The sequence below is a fragment of the Crocodylus siamensis genome, chromosome 1, assembly GCF_052110815.1.
Source record: "Crocodylus siamensis isolate JL-2025a chromosome 1, ASM5211081v1, whole genome shotgun sequence".
Classification (NCBI taxonomy): domain Eukaryota; kingdom Metazoa; phylum Chordata; order Crocodylia; family Crocodylidae; genus Crocodylus; species Crocodylus siamensis.
Window position 1 is genome coordinate 304,635,472 of NC_143395.1, and position 20,790 is coordinate 304,656,261.

Below are 20,790 nucleotides of genomic sequence, written 5' to 3' on the forward strand. Positions count from 1 at the left end.
AATTTTCACATTCTGGCATTCAGTCATTAACTCAGTGCCAATACATTTGGTTGACAATATTACTTTTTTATTTTTCTGTGTTCGTACACATCACTTTTGGCAAGGACAGGTCTCTCTTAGATTACACTATCAGACATCTTCCAGGTTGTTTCTGGCCAGTTAAAAAAGGACAGAATCTATTCTGTGTCATCTTTGATGCACACTGAATTAGTTGAGGTAGGAATATGGAAAAACATTAACTAATTTGCTTACCTTAACCTGAGAATTTACAAAGAATAAGAACCTTTGTCAGCTGCTTTTATTATGGCCAATAAACCAGTTCATTGTGCATATATGAATGAAAGCCTTGCATCTATGATAAAGACCAGTGCCCTTTAATAATACAATATTATTAAACAAGATCAGAGTCACTCTGATTCCTCAGATAAATGCAATTAGAATTATTCTGAGTTAAGGTTTTTAATTTATTTTTTAAGACATGATGTTTTGCTTTGTACTTGCATCTACTTCAGCTGAGCCAGGGCATACAAGAGGTGCTCTAAAGATGGTGGTATTTTGCAAGCACCTTTGATTGGTTTCTAGATACATAAGTAATCATTTATTTTGTATTTTTAAATGTGAAATGTTTTAGGTTTTAAACCAAGAATGTACAATTACTGCTGTAATGTGTCTAGTTAAATTTTACAATTTTTTTGTAAGTGGAGATCTACATTAGTTATTACATAAATCTTTCTGGATTCTTTAAAATGTTCAAGGACTGCTGAAGGAATTACAGAGGATATTTGTAGGATATCAAGGGAAATTTAGGCTAGATATTAGGATAAACTCTGTCACAGAGAGGTACTGGTACAGGTTACCCAGAGAGGTTGTGGAATATCCATCCTTGGAGGTTTTTAAGACCTGGCTACACAAACAGCCTTGGCTAGAATGATATACATATACTCCTTACTTAATGTCTTTCTAGGTAACGTTTCATTATTATGTCGCTGATCTATTAGAGAATATACTCTTTTAAAGTCATGCAACATTTGGTTATAACGTTGTTTGGCTGCTGCCTGCTAGTAAGTAACTACTGTCACATAATTGGATTCACTTAATATCGTTTCACCCAGTTACGTTTTTCAAGAACATAATTACGACGTTAAGCGAGGAGTAGCTGTAGTGGGGGATGGTCCTGCTCTGAGCAGGGGATTGGACTAGATGGCCTACTGAGGTCCTTTCCCACCCTAATTTTCTATTATTCTATTATATTTTTCTGGGGCCGTAAACAGCTATTTACAGAAGCAGCAGATTAGGCAGGGGAAAAAGATCAGAATGGTGCTCAGGGAGAGTGTGAAGATAATTTATGGCATGCCAGCCAAGAAGATTGGCTTCCACTGGGTTGAAACAGGCAACCTAAGCATAGTTCTGCTTATTGATTTGACCCAGTTATTGTCACTCACTACATCAGAATGTGAGAATCCTTAATAGAAGCTAGATGTTTCTCCTGTTTTTGTTCATGTTCTGTTTCTTTTCTTTTCAGTGTAGTTCTTTCAGCTGTGCTTCATCCTACTTGCTGACTATTTTTGCTTTACTCAGTGGCTCCTTATTCTCTCCTCTCCATCTGTTGCCTCTTATGGTTCTGCCTTCAGTTGTTTCTTCTTTTCTCTCTGTTCTTCTAATTCTACCTGTCTACTGGACAGTTGCTAGATTTGCCTCCCTTCCTGGTTTCTGTTCTGTCAAGTATCCCAGCTCATCTTAGATGTCTCTCCACATTCATATTTAAATCATTCCAAGGGTAGTTATTTATATTTCACCCTTCTGAATTCCTCTCTTTTACCTTTCTTCTCTTGATACCACTGCCTGTCTGTTGAACACTAGGTAGCAATTGTCCATGCCCTTGTATTGACAGCTTGCCAGTGGAAGGGAAAATCAGTGAGGTGGAATCTGGGTATGCTTAAATGTAAGTGGTTTTATTTGCATCCGTGCACTGGTCCCAAAATCAGGTGATTGGGCAGCTTGCAGGCAACCCCTTCCTTCAGGACTGTCAGCTCACAGTGAGTGCCTGGAAGCAGCTTTGCCTCAGGGACTGATTTGCAGTCGGAAACCAGCGGTTCTTGAGAAATGCTCATGCTGCTCTCCCACTCCATCCTCCAGAATCTTTGTATGTCAAAATTTACACCATGCAGCGCATGACTCCGAACACTAGTCCTCAAGCCAAAAGCAAGAATATAGGAGGCTTTACACAACAACACCAGCTGGTGTTCTGTCAGAAGCATTCTTCCTTTCATCTCTTGGAGTTACGCCTTCTGTTTAATCTCCAGGTCTTCTTTCTACACTTCTTTCATGTATATGTTCCCTCCTTCCTTCTGTTTAATGCTGCCACAGTCCACTATTGTCAAAGTTAAAATTGTTTCTTTGCACACTGGTCATTTGTCACATTACAACCTCCTCCATTCTGTTCTTCTGTCTTGTGTTCCCATTGCCTCCATCTCTTTATTCCATATGCTGTTGAAGCTACTCATTTAGGATCACCCACTCCTTGAATATGAGGATTTTAGCCTTACTGTATTGAGCTGGGACTTCTTCACCCCTAACTATGGATAATTTCAGCTCTGATCTATTCCTTCCTACTACTTTCCTGTTCTGATGATTCTCCAAGATGCTAAAGCCCAAGGTGGAAGCGCTCTACGTTTTGCACTTTATTCTAAGGTTAGGTCAGGAGCAAACAGAATAGATGAGGCCAGCAGGTTGGGGTGCTCCCCCATCAGTGGGCCAGTCAGCAGTACTGGCCCCTCCACCTGTGCTGGCTTGGGCTGGCGGGGTGTGGGCTGGGGCTGTGCCTGTGTGGTGGGAGCATCTGCTTCGTCCCCCCGCCCCACATCTGCCCAGACCCACTGACAGGCGCAGACAAGAGCTGCGGTTCCGGGGGAGACTTGGCTGAGGCTAATGAGGGGATTTGGTGCAGAGGTGGGCAAAATGCGGCCTGGCGGGTGGATGCGGCCTGCCAGACCATTTTATCTGGCCCGCAGGGCCCCTCAAATATTTAGAAAATTAATATTTATCTGCCCTGAGCTGCCTGTCATGTGGCCCTCGATGGCTTGCTAAAACACAGTAAGCAGCCCTCTGCCCAAAAACAGCACAGGGTGGTGGCAGACTGCAACCTAACTTCAGCTGGGAGGGGATCTGGTACAGAATTTCAATAGGTTAGTTTAACTTGAATCATTTAAGTCTGATACTGCATCCATCTAGGTCTATTTTAGACCAGGAACTGCCATTTTTAAACTGGTCTGTGTGTGCTGAACCTCTGTGATTATGGGTGTAGACCGATTTCCAAGTACTTATACCAGCATAAGTATAACATCTGTACCTAGCTCCAATCCTCCTAACCATCTTACGCCTTTCTCTTTCTTCCTCTACGCCCCACCCCCAATTCCTCTACTTTTCATCTTCTTATCACCCTGCATTCTATGCTTGGATCTCTGTCTTTGAAAAGTATTTTCTCCTAGAAATGGTTCCTTCTCCTCACTGGTAATTTGTTTTTGCATTCTCCTGCCTGACCTGTTTAACTCATCAATGGAAAGTAATAACAAGGACAAGCCAGATGCAGTGTGCACTAAGCACATCCTATGTTATGTATGGATCTTCGTTAAGGCCATGAAGTTTTCATCAGTGAAGAAAGTTAGCTAGGTTGTTTTATATAATTAAGAAAATTAAAAGATTTTCTGTGGTGTCTCTAAGAATACTTACAGCTCATGCATAATTGTCTCTCTTAAAATGCCTAAACTGCTTTAATGATTTAACTGTACAACTTTATTGTACAAATGGTATGGTTCACACACAGGGCATATCTGTACAGCGCAGTGCTCTGTAGATGCCCAAATTTGCTGAGAAGGTGCTAGCGGCAATATAGTTAGGTTGAGGTGACCCTCCATCCAAGTAAATTGGCCCAGCTAGCTTGAGCATGTCCGCATTGCACTATGGTGTACTGGGTAGTCATGGCCACAGTTTTTATACTGTTTCCTTTATTTAGCATAGCAGATGGTACTCGGCATGTGTGGCTTTAAAAAAAAAAATCTTTTCAAAACTGACATCAGGGACCAAACTATGTATTTTGAGTTACAGCAGTGAGAGCATATCTAATAAACAGCAAAAAGGTGAAGAAATCAGTGTAATTTACACTATAAAAAATTCTGCAAGCCCCCCTCCCAACAAACCAACCTCTTTAAAATAGCATTGTCAGTGTCGTTGTACATTGTCATGTACAAATTATGACTATTTTTCTTGTATTTAATGTAATTAAAATTTCCTTGGATATTATAGTACTATGCAATATTCTTCTTTCTTAATAATTTTTAGGTATTAAATTTTGTTTTGCTTTTACATTCGCCCTGTTATTTGTATGCTTATTTGCTATGCTTTATTTGTTGTCTTTGTGTATCGTCTCTATAACTTAATAACATTTCCCTAGTAAAAAACATTGGGAAAGAAAATTGTTTGAGCCTTAAAAAAATCACAGTCCTCCCTTTCTTTTTTGTTCTACTCCAAAGGGATTCCTACTGCACTAACTGTCTGTGTAGAAAGAGGCACATGTGTAATACAGAAGTCAGATTCTGCACTCATGAGCAATTCAGTTTATGTTGAAGTCAGCTGAACACTTGTATTGGAGGTTAGCATTTGCCTTAAACAGAACCTTACAGGCAGTCCTGATAGCCAGTTTCCACACCCGATGAGACTATAGTACTTAGGAAATACCATAGTGATAATGTAACTAAAGGTTATTCCAGTTCAGGAAAGAACCGTTGTTCAGGACAGCATGTGCTTAGGGGTCTTTCAAAACTGGGTCCCTAATTCATTGAAAGAGGGAGTTGGCAAGGATTTGGAATTGAAACTGGCCTACAACCAATGTAATCTTTGTATATGCTAGCTGCTACTATGTGTGTTGTATGGCATTTAAAGGATATTTTAAAGAGAGAAATTAGAATTGTGTTTGCTTATTTGCTTTAATGTAGCTGAATGCTGCTAGAATACCAAACACTGAAATTGGAATGCCATTCAGTGACATACTATGGAGGCCATTGTGCATGTTACACGTAAAAGTTCGGGAGCAGGGCTCCTGCCATCCCATGAAAGAGTTTTGTGAAGTTGATGAGGAATGCAGTATGGCTCTTTTGTTGTTAACAGTGTTAAAATTGTGGGTGAAATATTGGCCTGACTGGAGTTTATGGGAATTTTGCCATGTACTTGAAGTTGGACGATTTCTGGCCCCAGTCCTAGAGCTTTATGATAGTGAGCTGTCATATGGTGGAATACCAAAGACTGTTCCAGTTAACTCTGACTCTTTCCAATATCCTGCAGGAGGCGTAAGGACCTGGGGTCACATATAAAGACATCTGAGGACAGGCAATGTCTAAGAAAGCTAGTATATGCTAATGAGGAGCTGTACAAGAGAAAGATAGTTTAGGAGAAAGGTACTGAATTTGTGGGACTGGGCTCAAGTTATGTTCTGCATCCTTAAAAAACTTTAGACTTACTGGAAAGGTAAGAGAATTTCATGAGTACACACAAGTTTGGGTGAGGATGGTAAAAATGAACGCTCCTGCATCTTTTTTCTAAGAAACATTACATCTGTGCTGGTTTCCTGCTAGTCAGCTTATCCTAGCTCACCAGGGTATAGCACAGTGACATTCAGTGTCAGGGGTGGGACTTCAGAGAAAGATATGGGGAACATGAGCCAGGAGACCCAACTCCAGGTTCCAAAAAATTGCAGATATATGGGTTCTGGTCTAGAGGAACCCTTTCGTCTTGGGGAGATAGGGGAGGGAAGACTCCATGCAAAACAAAGTAAGAACTTTGGGTACTCTTTTGTTTGAAACCAATTTTGGCAAGAGAAGACTATTGCCAGGCGTCACGGAATATACTCATTGCTTGAGACTTGTTTTCCACCAATGTTTGCTTTGGTGGGGAAAAGGGGGAGGGGTGAAAGCCCTGGTTAGGGAGCTGAAGCAGTCAGTTGACCTAGGATGATTGTCTAGAGCAGTGATTCTCGACCTGGAGCCCGTGTGACATCTTGTTAAAACATTTTTTGAAAGGATACACAGAAAGTAAGTTTTGTGGGTAAGGCCCACCTAATACATTGAGAGCTGCAAGTGTGGCCCTTTATGGAAAATAGGTTGAGAACCACTGGTCTAGAGACCCATAGGAAGGGACCTAATGTGAGCACAGACCATATCAGTCGGGCAGCATCAGCCTCCTTACCGGCTCCTTGAATGAGGCAGACTCAGCTTGTAGGTCTGAGGGAACTCACTAGGAAGCTGGTGCCTAAAGAGTCAAAATTATCCCCAGTATGTGGGGGGCGGGGGAGAAGGGTACAGAGCAATTGAATCACTATGGTTGGTTGGATGAATGGCAACAATGTATGTCTAGCCACAGGAAAAGGGGGCTATTTATTTGGTCGCACTGTTGGAGAAGCTCTAGTCTACATCCGTATCTGGCCATGAGTGGGGATCTTAGTAGGTGACCACACAAAAGGGAAGAGGGCAAGAAATACCAAGGTAGCAAGGAGACATAACTACAGGAGTTCCAGGCAGCTGAGAAACCCGCAGGCATAGATGGCAGAAGGCTGGGGCTAATGGGACTTAGCCCCCCCAAACTGGGCTGGCAACAGCAGCTCCAGCACCACAGTCACTGCAGCACCACGCCCAGCAACCCCTCTGTACATTCCCCCACTGTCCTGCACACAGCACCAGCACACATCAGCTCCAGAACAGCCCTGCGGGACAGAGGGGCAGGGATCAGGTGGGCACGCTCCACACTGCCTAGCCCCCCCCAAATAATATTTTGTAGTGCCGTTTATGTTCCTAGGTCACTGATGCCATGCACATATACAGCTGACCAGCTTCCTTAGACTGCCAGCAGAAAAAACTGAGTAAGAGATCTTCTGTAAAGCTGTTCCAAGAACAGTCCCTGAACATATCAGCAAAGGAAGTCAGTGCATTGGTCTGGGAGTAGTAATTTCAGGCTAGCAGAGACCTGGAAAGATTGTCAAAGATCTATGTGGAGTCCACCAGGTAACATCACTGCAAACAACTATTCCAGGTCCTCTTAAGTCTTTGGAAGTGCCCCATTTAAAGATTTAGTAGAGGAGCTAGCATACTGGGACATGGCTAGAGCAAGAGAAAAATGGGAAAAAATTAAGGGCATAAGGAAAATGACAAAAGCAGTAGAGAAAGGAAAGATTCCATTTCTTTGGTGTACATGGAATCAGACCAGGCACAAACTTAGGACTGTTGTATTAAGAAATAAAGGTTACTTGCATGTTCTGTACCTTGGGAAAAGGTCTGTTCACAAAGGAAATATACCCAGATCTAGTCTGTTGTATTGAATGGCAAGGCAATAAAAAACACTTCTGGATACAGGGAGCGCCGTACCTTCCTCCGCCCCCTCCTCATGTACTTGTAGTAATTTTGGCTCACTTTCTGGTGAATACCCTCTATCCTACACAAACTCATATCTGGTCTGAGTTCAGAGATTAGTGGAAATTGAATTTCTCTGAAACTTGAAGTCCAACTCCTATAAAAACCATGACCTCTAATTTGTGGAGTAGATAGAGTAGCATCTGGCTCTTTGTCCTTAAAGCTGACCATAAGAGTCTGCAGTAACTACAGGCATGAAGGATCAAAATACCAGGATAATCAGGCACTACTTTGCATTGCAGCCATCTGATTTCATTGTTCAGCATAATCAAGGCAGAAAAATGTATTGATACATCAATGTATGTATTGATTTCTCTCTGTTTACCTGTAAAGCAAACCACAAAGGGTGAGAAAATGTGACTATATATACACCAGGGAAGTCAATCTGTGGTATGAGTCCTACAAGTGGCATAGGCAGCATCTGTGCATGGCTGGCACGTGGCAGATTAGGAAGGGGCAGACAGCACAGTGGCAAATAGGGCAGGAAACAGGTGGAACAGATTGCAGGGCAGAGCAGAGAGCAGAAAGCAGAGCAGCAGATCAAGCGAGAGAAGGGGATCAAAGCGGCACTTGGAACAGGTGTGGGGCTTAATTTTGCATACCGTCCGAATAGGTTGTCCTCCACTGGTGTAAACCATGACAATTGTGAGAGATTTAATTGGCTGCCTATTTAGCATTAACTGATTAATAGGAGTGTTCTAGGGTCTTTCCACAGGGTGGAGAAGGTGGGAGTGGGGGTAACGTAAGGTATGTCTATATTACAATCACTTCAGCTGTTGTAGACGTCCCTTAGCTCCAGTTAACTCTCAGTAGCTGTGGTAGAATGTAGTAGCTGTGCTGAAGTCTGTGCTACTGTAAGTACATATCTGGCAGTGCCTGAACTGTATGTGGTTTAAAGCTAGCTTGCGTATGTCTGCAAGAACCGCAGTCACAGCAATGACTACAGTGTGGATGTACACCCCATGCTTGAAGGATGCGGGAGTGTCAAGAGGAAAACTTGTCCTATCTTTGGGGGGAAGATTTACAGAATTTCAAGGATTAGGGAAGGAGGCCCTTGGCCATGCACAGCAGACGTCAGACTTGCCAGCAAGGTAAGAGAACTTGTAGGGGAATAAGCCTAACGGACTGTGGTTCTAAATGATAAATTAAACACTGATATTTCCCTTGTCTGCTCTAGCTTCCTTTCTTCTACATAGGAGTCATATTCTGGCACTAAGTTGGTCCTAACTTCTCTACAAATAGCACTGTTTCTATTTCTCTGGCTTCATGCAGTTGATATGCACATATAGACCTCAACATGAGTACATACAGCATGCACCTTTGATAATTGTATGCTATCTACCTCTGTCCACTTGCTACTTCAAGGAAGGGATGTGGAAGGGAGGGAGGGGAAAGACTATCTTGCATGCTTGAATCAGCCTGCGTTATATCACTAGGCAGAATTAGGGGTTGGCAGCATGTTGCCTGTGAAGAGCTTGGAACTGGTCTGCAAAGGTCTGATTTGCTGGGGGAGAATTTAAAGGAGCTACATTAAAGCAGCCACTTAAGGCCTCCTGCTCTGTCCTTTGCTGCCAGATTTGGTGTCCCTGGTTAGTATTCACCATGGCACTTGGTAAATTGAGGGTGCAAGAGCAGTGTGAGGGGATCAGAGTTGCAGGGGATTAGTTGTGGGAGTGGTAGACTGGCAGCCTGTGGTGATGGCTAGGTCACAAGCACCCAGCCTGATGCTCTAAACTAGTGATTCTCAACCAGGGTGCCACGGTGCCCTGAGATGCCTTGGAACTCTTTCAAGGGTGCTGCAGGGTGCTATGCAATCTTAGTACTGCAAACAAGATTCACAAGATAAACCCAGAGATTTCAAAAAAGAATCCCTAGTGCTATAAGCATTCTGGCCTGTTGTGCTCTTTCTGAGTTCTTTGCAATAGAAAAGTTGCTCTATTGTTTTTCTGTAGTAAAAAAAAATCCAACAAAACCAAGTGAAAGCACAGAGCTGGCATTTTCCAAAGAATCCTCAAGTCTAAAAAACGTGGAGAAACACTGCTCTAAAGGTGACCGACCCCTAGCTGAATGATTTGCTACCTATGGAAACTTGGTTCCAGAGTTTACCATTCCCAGCTTCTGTTGTGAAGGAAAGGTCCACGGTGGTTTACTCCCCATGCTTGGAAGTCTCTAAGCAGCAGGCGGGTTTATTCTCTCTGAGGTGTGGCATGTTGTCTTTTGTGCAAAGGTTCCTCCTTTCTTTACCGTGAACTTTTATGACCGCTCCATGGAAAGGACAGAGAGTATATCTAAAACAGTGCACCCCATTTTCCTTTCTTTGCCTTCCCCCCACCTTTCTGCAATTTTCTATAAGATATATACTGTTATGAAGCTTTCAGTTGCAAACCACTTTTGAAACTGAAATCTTTTTGTTCTTGTTCCTTGAAACCTGTTAATTTTTTAAGCCACAGGCAAAATATAGTGAGGCAGCTGCATTGAGAGTTTTCCCATATGACCTACCATATGACCCCAGCCCCTCCCAGCTGTACAAGAGGTAGCTAACCGTTATCCAGGCTCTAGACTTGGCACTATCAGATGCTAAGAGTTGAACTAAAGAGGCTCTAGCAGCTGCCAGAAGTTTTTCCTTTGGAGTCTAGCAACCCAGCCTGTTAGGTACTGAATAATCTTGCTCAACTTTGGCTTCTTGTCACTGGCTTAGCATACAAATAAGCATACAAATAATATTGTTTGAAAATGAATGTAATACTTTTTACTGATTTCTTTTCATTGCTTCCTAGAAACCACACCAATCCATGCCCTCCCCTCCACCCTTTATAAAGGAGGTGATAAGGCTTTTATGTATGTACTACAGATGCAAATAGGGAAGTGTATAAAGAGCTTATATATGTATTGACAAGCTCAGTGACTTTTATACCCATGTGTCAGAATTAGCTCCTGCTTAACTGTTAGGAGGAGTAACTGAAACTTTTGTTCTAACACCTCTTCTGCCTGTGAATTATGGTGTGGGCTCTAATACATGAGGAGAGACATGATTTTTAATTTACCTAACAACCTTCCCATGACTAAAGAAAATGGCCTGTAATGTAGAGCACTTCCAGGTTTACAAAGTTTTCTGCAGCTGGTGAGAGTGCACAAAAGCTGTAAACCCATGCGTGCCTAGCTAATTTTTTTTGCAGTTAAATAGGGGAGCAAGAATGAGTCTTTCTCCAGGCTTAGCTGTTTTTCTCAGTTCTGAAACTCTTGAATCTGCAGCCTATTTTCTCCAAGATCCTTAGGTGTTAACTGTTTTTATATGAGTTGAAAGAGGCGTTGGGTGCAACTTATGTCAACTCCTGTTTCCTGTTATTATGCGTACTGCTTCTCTCAAGGTTGTTTTTGCTTTTTCATTCCCTTTGCGCACACAAAAGAAACAGAATGTTTGTTGCTTGAACTCAGACTCATCCTGGCTCTCAGTACATCTCTGCATGCCGGCTTTATGGTTTTTGGAAGAAGTGCTCTTATTCAAAGGGAGAAAAGTGTTCTTGACACCTGTACTTGTATCGTGGACCTCTGCTATTTCATCCTGTGAGGAGACAGCCGAGTTGGAAGTGATCCATTCATGAAAGCCTGTTGAGATTAGTGTTTCCTTTTGTAGGCTATCCTTAAAGAAATGGCAAAACAGGCAAGTGTGATGGACATTGGTGCACAGGCTTGGCTGAAAAGTTTCTGTTTAATGATTCATTCAGCTAGGCAGGTGTTTTAGGCCATGTGTAAGCATGGGAAGTACTTTACCTGCATAGGAAGACCTGCAGTACTATACCAGCAAAAGGCTTGTGTGGAAACAGCTACTTCAGGGGTTGTCAGCTGGGGGTAAATGTACCCCTAGGGGTACTTAGAAAGGTCATAGGTGGTACACGCATGCAGCAGGTGGATAGGGACGGAGTGGGCCCTGGAGCACTGTGCCAGTGTCTCCTCCAGTGTATTCCCATACTTTTGTTTCCTACCCAGGCAGGGGGAGGAGGGCGGGATGGGCACGCAGGGTGTTGCCAGCCCCACATGGTACCCAGCAGCGCCTCCCTGCCCCTCGCCTCAGTTCGCTCTCTGTGCCTTCTCCCAGGAGCAGGGCCAGGGGACAAAGACAGTGGCACCCCTCTGCAGGCCACACGCACCACCTGGCTGGTTGAACTGCTCCAGCCCCACTTCCTCTCTCACCATGGGGGCCTCGATCTGTTCCCCTCCCCCAGCCCCTTAAAAATGAGAAAAAATATAAAGGGGTACATGAGCTGAAACTTTGAGGCAGAAGGGGTACACTTGTTAAAAAAAAAAAAAAGGTTGAAAACCCCTGAGCTACTCAACCAAGGCTGCATTTTGTACTAATATAATAAAACTACCCTCCGGTAGTAAAATAACTACTACTTTTAAGACAGTCATAGCAAAAAATTGCATTATGTTAAGGGCTTCTGTCAGTATAGCTGTGGAGGTCAGGGAGCGTGTCTCTTCATGCTCCTGACTGACCTAGCTGTCACGGGAGAAGTTGGTGGGACAGAGCAGGGGTGGGTGGCCCACCTGTGGTACAAGTATCACAAGTGGCACAGCAGCCTCTGTGTCTGGTATGCAGCAGATCAGGAAAGGGGCAGGTAGCACAGTGGCAGGTAAGACAAGGAAGAGAGAGCAGAGCAGTGAATTGGGCAGAGGAAGGGGATCAGAGCGGCACTTGTGGAGGGCACTGGGCTTAATTTGTGGGACTCCTGCCAAAAAGGTTGGCCCCCACTAGCATTCACTTTCTTTGCTCTTTTTAATCACAGCTATGTTGCGTGCATTTCAGTTCTGCAGTGGGGTGGGTTGAGCCATTCAGTATATCCGTTGGCTTAAGGATTTTTGGTGCCGGTGTTCTTTATTCCCAGTTGTGTCAAGGCAGCATTTATGGCTTTAAATGTGGTTCCTATGTGGCAGTACCCTTAAGTGTCAATTAGCCAGATTCTACCTGTGCAGAAGGTAGATGCATAACCAGGTCATAGCAGAGCCCAAATAAAACCAGGACGTAATGGTCCAGTACACCTCTTGGTGAGGGTGTCTACTTTTGTTACAGTTTTGAACTTTGGTTTCACTAGAGCATTCAGAACCAATCAAAGAGAGAGTTTCCTCTTCATTTGCTTACAGCAGTGCATCAAGAAAAGATATTCCATAAATTGGAATGTGGTAATGAGGGTAAAACTAATACGAGACTCCCAGTTGGGAAGCTCTGGGTTCTAGTGAGGTACGTCAGTAAGACTGGGGAAATACGGACCTTGTGCAGTGTTGAGTTGAGCAGTGGCCCAGAAAAGCTTAGGGCTTGTCTGCAAGGGGCAAGTTTTCAGTTACACCCACAAAGTTTAATCTGTGTGGTTATGCGATATAATTATATCTGTTCAAATTCACACTTTAGTTTATATGGTATAACTTTCTATGTAGCCAACCTGTAGTCTTGAATTGACTCAGGCAGCATCCACCTACTCCACAGTTTGATTAGATCTGATGCAATGTTTACTAAGCTACTGGGCAAATGTCACATTTTAATTTATGAAAATTGTATCTTGGCTCTTCCCACTATTGAAAATGTTTGTGTGACCTTCCCTCTTCATTTCACAAGATGTTTTAAAGCATGACGCTCTCTTATCTGTTAAGTGAAGACTTTTATATCTGAGTGTATATAAATAAATGAATTCAATTTAATAAAATCCAATGTATAAATTGGATTACAATGCTGTAGTAAGCATAGGATTAAATATTAATGAAAGATGAAGTGTAAAGTGAAAAACTTCTAAAGAAGAGGAAGTGTTTGCTTCTCTTTCCTGTATGTTTCACATGTGCATATTCCTTCTCAGTGCTTGCACTTCTCATCGCTCCACTTTCCTGAAGTTTTATTTCAGTCCCTTTCCAATCAACAGCCCCACATATTTGAAAGGGAGTCCTGGAGCATATTTTTTCTCTTCTTTTCTTTTTTTTAATCAATGAATTCTACATTTCTCAAGCTTTTACATTTTGAAACCAGAAGCTGAACTAATGTAGTGTGTGTACAAGTAGGAAAGGTACAGCTGCAAGTTAGTTTGTTTTTTTTACCTTGAAAGATGTCTTCTTCATAGGGGTCTGAGTTGGGTGCCAACCCTTTTAGTTGTGTTCTGTTTCCACAGTACCTTGACCTCTTCAAGATGGAGCTAAAAACACTTGTGTTGATTCTTTGAGTTCTATTGTTTTAATATTTTACTACTTGAGAGAAAGATAGGTCATACTTATATTGGCTGTTTATTAGGGCATGCTGTTTATTTTTGTTCAGTCACAAAGGCCACTATACCTGTGGTGCACATTGTTTGATTATTGCCAGAATGTCTAATGTGTTTTCCTATCTTAAAACAGCACCTATTAGCCATGTACAAATGCACCTCAATTTTTATGTTATAAGAAATTGTTATAAGAAATTCAAACATGAAGTGTTTGTGTCGCCTGGATGATGGTCTCTACAGAATCTTGAATTGTTACTAATACTGGGGGTGTTATAAATTGTGTTCAAATTGAGATTTCCCTGTACTTTTAATGCTGCTTTGTGACCTCATTGATATTGCTTGTGTAAACTGAAAAATAATTTTTGCCCTAAGGAAAGAAAAAAATGGGATTGTGCTTTATGGCACTTTGATCCTTTACTCATAGTGAGCATTCTGAAAATGATAGTGAAAAGGGAGGTAACCAACTTCAGTTGCCCCTTCAACCTCATCTGAATCCATGGGTGTTATTTCCTTCCTGTAGAGTCCTCGAGTGCCAAGGCCTGCCAATCGTGAATGGACAGTGTGACCCCTATGCCACTGTGACCTTAGCTGGACCATACAGGTGAGTAGTGAAAGCTCAAGGGCTTTCCCATTGTAGAATTGTAATGAAAAATTGCTGTTTGTTTCCTTTCAGCTAATAGAAATTTGATTTCTGATATGAACAGAGGATTTAGGTATGTCTGCTACACCAAGCAAATGCCTGAAGGCTTGTATCAGTGTTGATAGTTTAAAGTATTGAATATTTATAGAGTAAATGAACTCTTGCAGAGTACTTAATTTATGCCTTAATTAATATACTTTAACTGATATCACTTCTTACCTGGCAATTGGAAGTCAGTGTTCAAACAACTTGCTTGTTCTGTATGAGGTAAAGACTAAATTATTTGGGTTTTTACTTCTGCTTTAGGCCACTTTTGATTTTAATATTTGGAATCCTTTCAGTTTGGAGGTGTGTATATATAAGCACCTCAATATCTATGGAAAATGCTGTATATGACCCTATTCAGATAAAAATGGTAGGACAGGGCCTAAATAGTTAATATTCAGTGCTGTTGATCTTAACTGTTAATCTAATAATAATGTTAAACAGGGGCTTGAATTGGTACATTCTGTAATTAGATTTTGGGGGTGTCAGCAGTTCATTTGTGCCTCTGCTTATCAGGAGAGTTGTTTTACAAACAGAGCTGAGCTGTTCTCTCTCAAGGATTCAGCCTAATTAGCACAAACACTTCAGAACTTTCTGTAGTACTAGTTAAAATGTTATAAATGAAACACATTCTTGCCAAATAATTGCCTTGTGGTGCACAACAGGTTGATTGGTCCATACACCTAATCTCTCAAGATATTTTAAATTGCACCCAACATAATGGCCACAATATTTGGGCGATATGCATCAAATGTTTGAAATGACTGCCTTGTTTAAATGACACCAAGTGAATATTATTAACATGATTACTAAAATGAGCTTTTTGGCTTCTCTTTTAGTCTTAATTGTCTTTACTTTTCCTTGGGTGCACTATAACAACATAGTGATCATGTGGGTCTGCACATGGTTGGCAGCTACGTTGCTGTAGTGGCACACTCCCCTGTTTTTGTTTTAGTGTGCTGCTATGGTGGTGTAGCAGTGAAATCTAACCATGAGCACAGCGCACTACAGGTGGTTATTGCACCATACATTAGTACATCCAAAAAGAAGTACTGAAGCACAGCTTTGTAACAATGTTGCCATATGGCGACACGTAGAGGCACTCCTTGTCTCAAAGTCCAGTGGTATGGTTTAACTCAACTAATATGACTCTGTATGTTACGGGGCTGGAGGCAAACAGTACTGTCTATCTCCAACATACAAGGCTTACCTCTATCATCTTCCCATCACTGTTTTTCCTACTTGATTCAAAAGCATACAGCTCACTCCTGTCTGTTGCTTAGTAATTGCCCAGTAATTGTCCATGTCTTAATCACACTGTTCCATATCCTGTTTTCTAATCCTCTCCCCTTTAAGATGTACTTATCTGTAAAAACAACAACAACAAAAAAGCTGACTGACATTTGTGACTGATGGGATGGGATAGGCAACTACATGTTATATCCTGGAAGTAATTAGTATCTCTTATTGCTTGGTTCTTTGTTACAGTAGTGAGGTTTTTTTAATCTCAAGTTATTTTCTTTGTTAGTGCCTCCTCTATCTTTGTGGAGGAACTGTGTTTAATCTGTCATGTGCAGCACCAAGTAATAAGTATTAGCCAACTTTATTAGCATACATTTGTGTGCTAGTATAGAGCCTAGAGGTCACAGACAAGATTGGAGGCCCATTTTTAGGAACTAAATGAATAGAGTAAGGGACACTCCCCATCCCAAAGATTTAAGACAGACTGACTAAATACACAGATAGGAAATGGCACTGTTTACATTTCATAGATGAGAAACAGAAGCATACCTCAGGCTAAGTGGCTTGCTCAGTGTCACACAGGAAGTTTGTGGCAAAGCTGGGAATTAAAGCCAGACTTCCTTCCCCACAATAAAATAATATAATAATGTTAGGTGGGAAATTATAGCAGTTCAGTGTAAGTTGCTTTTCAGAGTAAGAAATGAAGGACTTGTCCAAAGATGTGCTTTTTTGTTTAAAAAAAATTCCCATGATGCTTGTATCCCTCTAACTTTTACTAACACAGCTTTCATACCGTCTCACTTCTGATAAATTGCAGAGAATCTGGATGGCTCGGGGGACTGGTAAAGAGAGAGGGAACTTTTACATTCTAATTGGCTGGATCAAACTGAGTCTGGCTTTATAGATGTTGGAAGTTATCTACTGATAGCTGCTTGCTGGCTTTTGTAAACCAAATTGATTGCTTCAGTCCAAAGGCTAATGGCCAGGTATCTACATTCTAAAATACAGCCACAGCTAGCATGTTTGATGGCACTGTCAGTTGATGCCAAGGGCTGAATGGACCATGAGCTTGACCTCCATATCAGGACCAAGACGCCCATCGACTAGTCCTGGGGATCCTTGCTCTGTTCAGGTTGGTTTTACCCCTGGATAAGCAGAGGCCTTTACTGCTTTTACCAGTATATTGGGGAAAAATTATATATAAACTTCATGACGGGTCCAAAAATATGAAATAATGAAATATTTTGAAAACTGAATATTTTTAAAGAAACGAATAAATGAGTGTGTGCTAAAATGTTTCTTTAAAAGCCCTCTTCAATCTTCCTGGGAGAGTTATTTAGCATTTTTCATTATTTAAATCCTTTGAAACATTCCTTAGACTGCTAACAGATGTTCATTTCAAGATGTGATGGGATTTGGTACCACAGGGTCTCAACAATAGTGTCTCCTGCCATGCTACATGTGGATGGGAGGAGGCATGGTTGTTGGAATCAAGAATCAGACCCAAATTGTGCCTTACTGCCAATGCAATGGGAGCCCAGGATCATGATCCCCCTGCACTAGCAAGTAGCAAACTGGGTGCCTAGTGCACCCACACCTGGGAGCACCAGTCAGTGGACTAGTGCTCCTAAGGCTGGGAGCACCAATCAGCAGACTGGCACTCCCAGCCCAGGGAATGCCCTGGCCACATGTTCAATTTAAGATGTGATAAGAACTAGCCACAAAATTATTATGCAAAATGTGAGCAATAATTTTGTAGTTTATTCCCCATGTTATTGAGCCATTCGTTGTATGAACATGTGACCAGGTTGCTGGTTAATCATGCCTTCAGAGTAGTGCGTGACAGGGGCCTTTGACTTCACATACAGCTAAAAATCCAAAACCTACAGGACACAGACAGAAGTGACAATTTTTGCCTAAACTGGCCCCAAAAAGCAGTCTACAGCCATGACTAAACCAGCGAACAGCTGCAAACCACTTTAAATGGGCCTTCTGTCTTTGTCATTGAATGAGGGTTCAGATGAGCATGCTTCAAAACAGACTGCATTCTGTAACTTGTGTCTGTGGAGCTCCCAGCCTGTTGCTGTTTTCAGAATGGGATAGAAGAAAGGGAGTGGAGGGAGTATGGTCTGGGGGTTTTTCAGCCAGTGCTGGAGGGTGGGGCAGGTGGCTTGGAGGCCCTTCCTCCCCCTTGCTGAGGTGGGAGGGCTCCGATCCACCCACTCCACCCTCCAGCGCTGGCTGGAGAACCCAAAGAATGAGCTCCCTCTTTTCCCTTTTCTCCCTTTCCTCCCTCGCATTCTGAAAACAGCATCTGGGCTGGAAGAAGGGAGTGGCATCGCTACAGAGACCAGGCTGCAGGCTTGCTGCAAGCAGCTAGAATCCCCAAATCCCAAACCCAACAATGAATTTCTGTTGGATCCAGGGAACTGTAACTTGTAGCACTTCCTGAAAAGCGCTGTGATATGCAAAGGGGAGCTCCTCTTTTGTCTCTGCCCCGGTACATCCTTGCTCTTTGCCTATATCCTTGTGTGTTTTTAAAGTGTAAGAATTTGTGGAGTCTTTCTTCTTTCAGAACTGAACAGGGTAAAACTCTGTCCCCTGGATATTACTACACAAGGCCCACTTCCTACAAGTTGCTCCGTGTGGGTTTAGAGTCCTCCCTGACAGAGCAGTTCGCAGGATCTGGGCTGGAGGGTGTGTGTTTCCAAATGTGGATGATAGCTGTAAATACTTGCACTTTTTAATATGTACACATGCTTAAGTTGTTTCTTAAATATGTATTCCCATGATATTTTCCATTACAAAGAGTCTGTCTCTCTGCATGCTGCATGGAGTTACAGATAAAAATAAATAAATCAAGCACATGGGCTACTTCAGTATTCCGTAGCTGCATTGAGGCATATGCTTCTACTAATGTGTTTTTGTTGTTGTTGTTTTTTCTTCCCCTGTCCTTAATTCAGATCTGAAGCCAAAAAGACTAAAGTCAAAAAGAAGACCAACAATCCACAATTTGATGAAGTGTTTTATTTTGAGGTTGGTATTTCAAAGGAATGGGTGATAAGCTGAAATACTACACTGTAGATAGTTGGCACAGCATCTTGCTCCATGTTGTGCCAGCTGTCTCCTTTGAAGACTGATTCAAACCCCAGGCGAGAGACAGAAGCATCCAGGATCAGACTAGCTGTCTGCTGAGACAGCAGCATGTCACTTTTTCAGATGATTAGAGTCAAGTCTTCTAGGTTGTCTGTCCTCTTGAGCAGGCTTTTTAGTTGCCACTAATTCAGCCCTCCCTACTCAGCCATCTTTTGAATGAGAACTGGTAAGCAAGTATTTTCCAGACTCCGGTTTTATAGCTGCTCCGCCCTATCGTCTATGGTCAGTGGTAGGAGAGTTGTCTTACAGGAACTATAAAGAGCTTTAAAAGCAATGGGGGTAACCCATTCAAAATGGAATGCCTCAGTGCCTTGACAGCCTTCTGTAACACCAAAGCTTTCTCTTCAGCTCTATGAAATAGAGAGAACTTGTTGTAATGTACAGTATTTTCAATTAGTCCAGAAATAGCCCATTTGAAGAGCTCCTTTTTTATCTTGGTAAGAGTAGTAGGGAGTTCTTTAGATTTCACCTACATCCCTAAGACAGTTCTTCAGATTTTTTTCATTTGGTATCCTTTGTCTATAAAGTGTAAATATTTTTATTTTTATCACACGTGATTTAGGCCTGATCTGTGTTTATAAGGTTTGCCAATTAAATTGGTTATGAGAATGGAAATAAAAATACATCAACCCAGTATAGTTATGCTGGCAGAAGCCACATCGTAGATGTAGTTATAGCATCAAGAAAAGTTCATTTCCCAGTGTACCTTATGTTGATCAGGCCTGGTCTGCATTCAGAACTCCTGCAGCCATAGTAGTGTTATTTAGGGGCTTGAATTTTAATGACACTTTCATCCCAGCAAAAGTCTAAAGGCCAGATCCAATTCCATCTATTAAATACCCAAGTGTGATCTATTCCTTACTGCTTACATCTTTGAAGAACTGTTAACCTGCCAATTTTTGCAGTGTACCTTTATCTTGACCCTAAGACTAAGTCACAAAAATGGTGAGTCCTCCCCCTGTCCAACCTTCCTCTCTCTCCAGCCCTTTGCATTAATAGTTTTTCAGAGCCTTGAGCAGGGTGGAATTAGGATCTGCCCCTTTGGGCAGAGACAGTTGGGCTAGCAGAAGCATGCGTTTGTCAGTATGGTATATTTTGGCATGGCAGGACAGGATACAACTTATACTATGAAAAACAAAATCCCATATTTGCCAATATAAACTGCAACTGTATTAGGTGGATTGACTAGGATAGCAAATGAGCAGATCGTTTCTAAGGTACTTCACAGAACAGGTAGCCTGCATTAACCTAGGAGAAGTGGAGTAGTGCCCACTGTGAACCCATGTCAGTGCTAGACCTGAAATAACTGGTGCTGTCTAGCCCATGTGCTGGCTTGGATTTCTGGCAAGATATCCAAGACATTAGTAGTGCATTAAACAACAGCAGCATGTAGATTCATTCACAGGTGTTTGTCTCATGCTTTTTCACCTGTTATGAAGCTGCTGTCAATGACAGTGACACATGAACAATACTCTATAGAAATAACTTCAGAATGGGGAACTCCATTTCAGTGCAGGTGGTTTTCAAGGCAGAAGCAAACAACATTTGGCAGCAAGAACTTTTAATGAGAATGTAATTAAGGAATTCATTCTGGAAACCACATAATGATTCATAGCACACCTGACTGATTTCTATGCCTCTGCATGCAGCCAAGATGGAGCAGGCAGTTTTAGAATTAAAGCACTGAAGCAGTATAGGAGATTTTGGTGCAGAAGATGGGTGGAGATTATCAGAGAGCACAGTGTAGGTGAGTGGTTCTCAACCTTTTTGTATCAAGACCCATTTGTAAACATTGATGGCCAGTCCCAACCCAGTGCCCCTCACTACCAACTCATTGCTCCCTGCCTCCAGGCTCCAGCCCCACAGTGTGTGGGCAGGGGGAGAGTATGGGGGGGGGGAGGCGAAGCAGCCCCTTGCAGGCTGGAGCTCTGCCAGCCTGCAAAGGAAAAGCCACAATTGCCCACATTTTTTTCTCCTTCAAAGTTTGTTGCTGTATTTTTCAAGTTTGTTACGG

General features: G+C 42.2%; 1 protein-coding gene across 2 annotated transcripts in view; it reads left to right on the top strand.

Annotated features, from left to right (window-relative positions):
- The window catches only part of RASA3 (RAS p21 protein activator 3), a 199,594-nt gene that overhangs the window by 136,089 nt on the left and 42,715 nt on the right, over positions 1-20,790 (top strand). For both annotated transcript variants that reach the window (XM_090021644.1, XM_090021654.1), the window contains exons 6-7: positions 14,214-14,294; positions 18,584-18,656. In XM_090021644.1, coding sequence (XP_089877770.1) covers positions 14,214-14,294; positions 18,584-18,656 — 154 coding nt within the window. The remainder of the gene's footprint in view (positions 1-14,213; positions 14,295-18,583; positions 18,657-20,790) is intronic.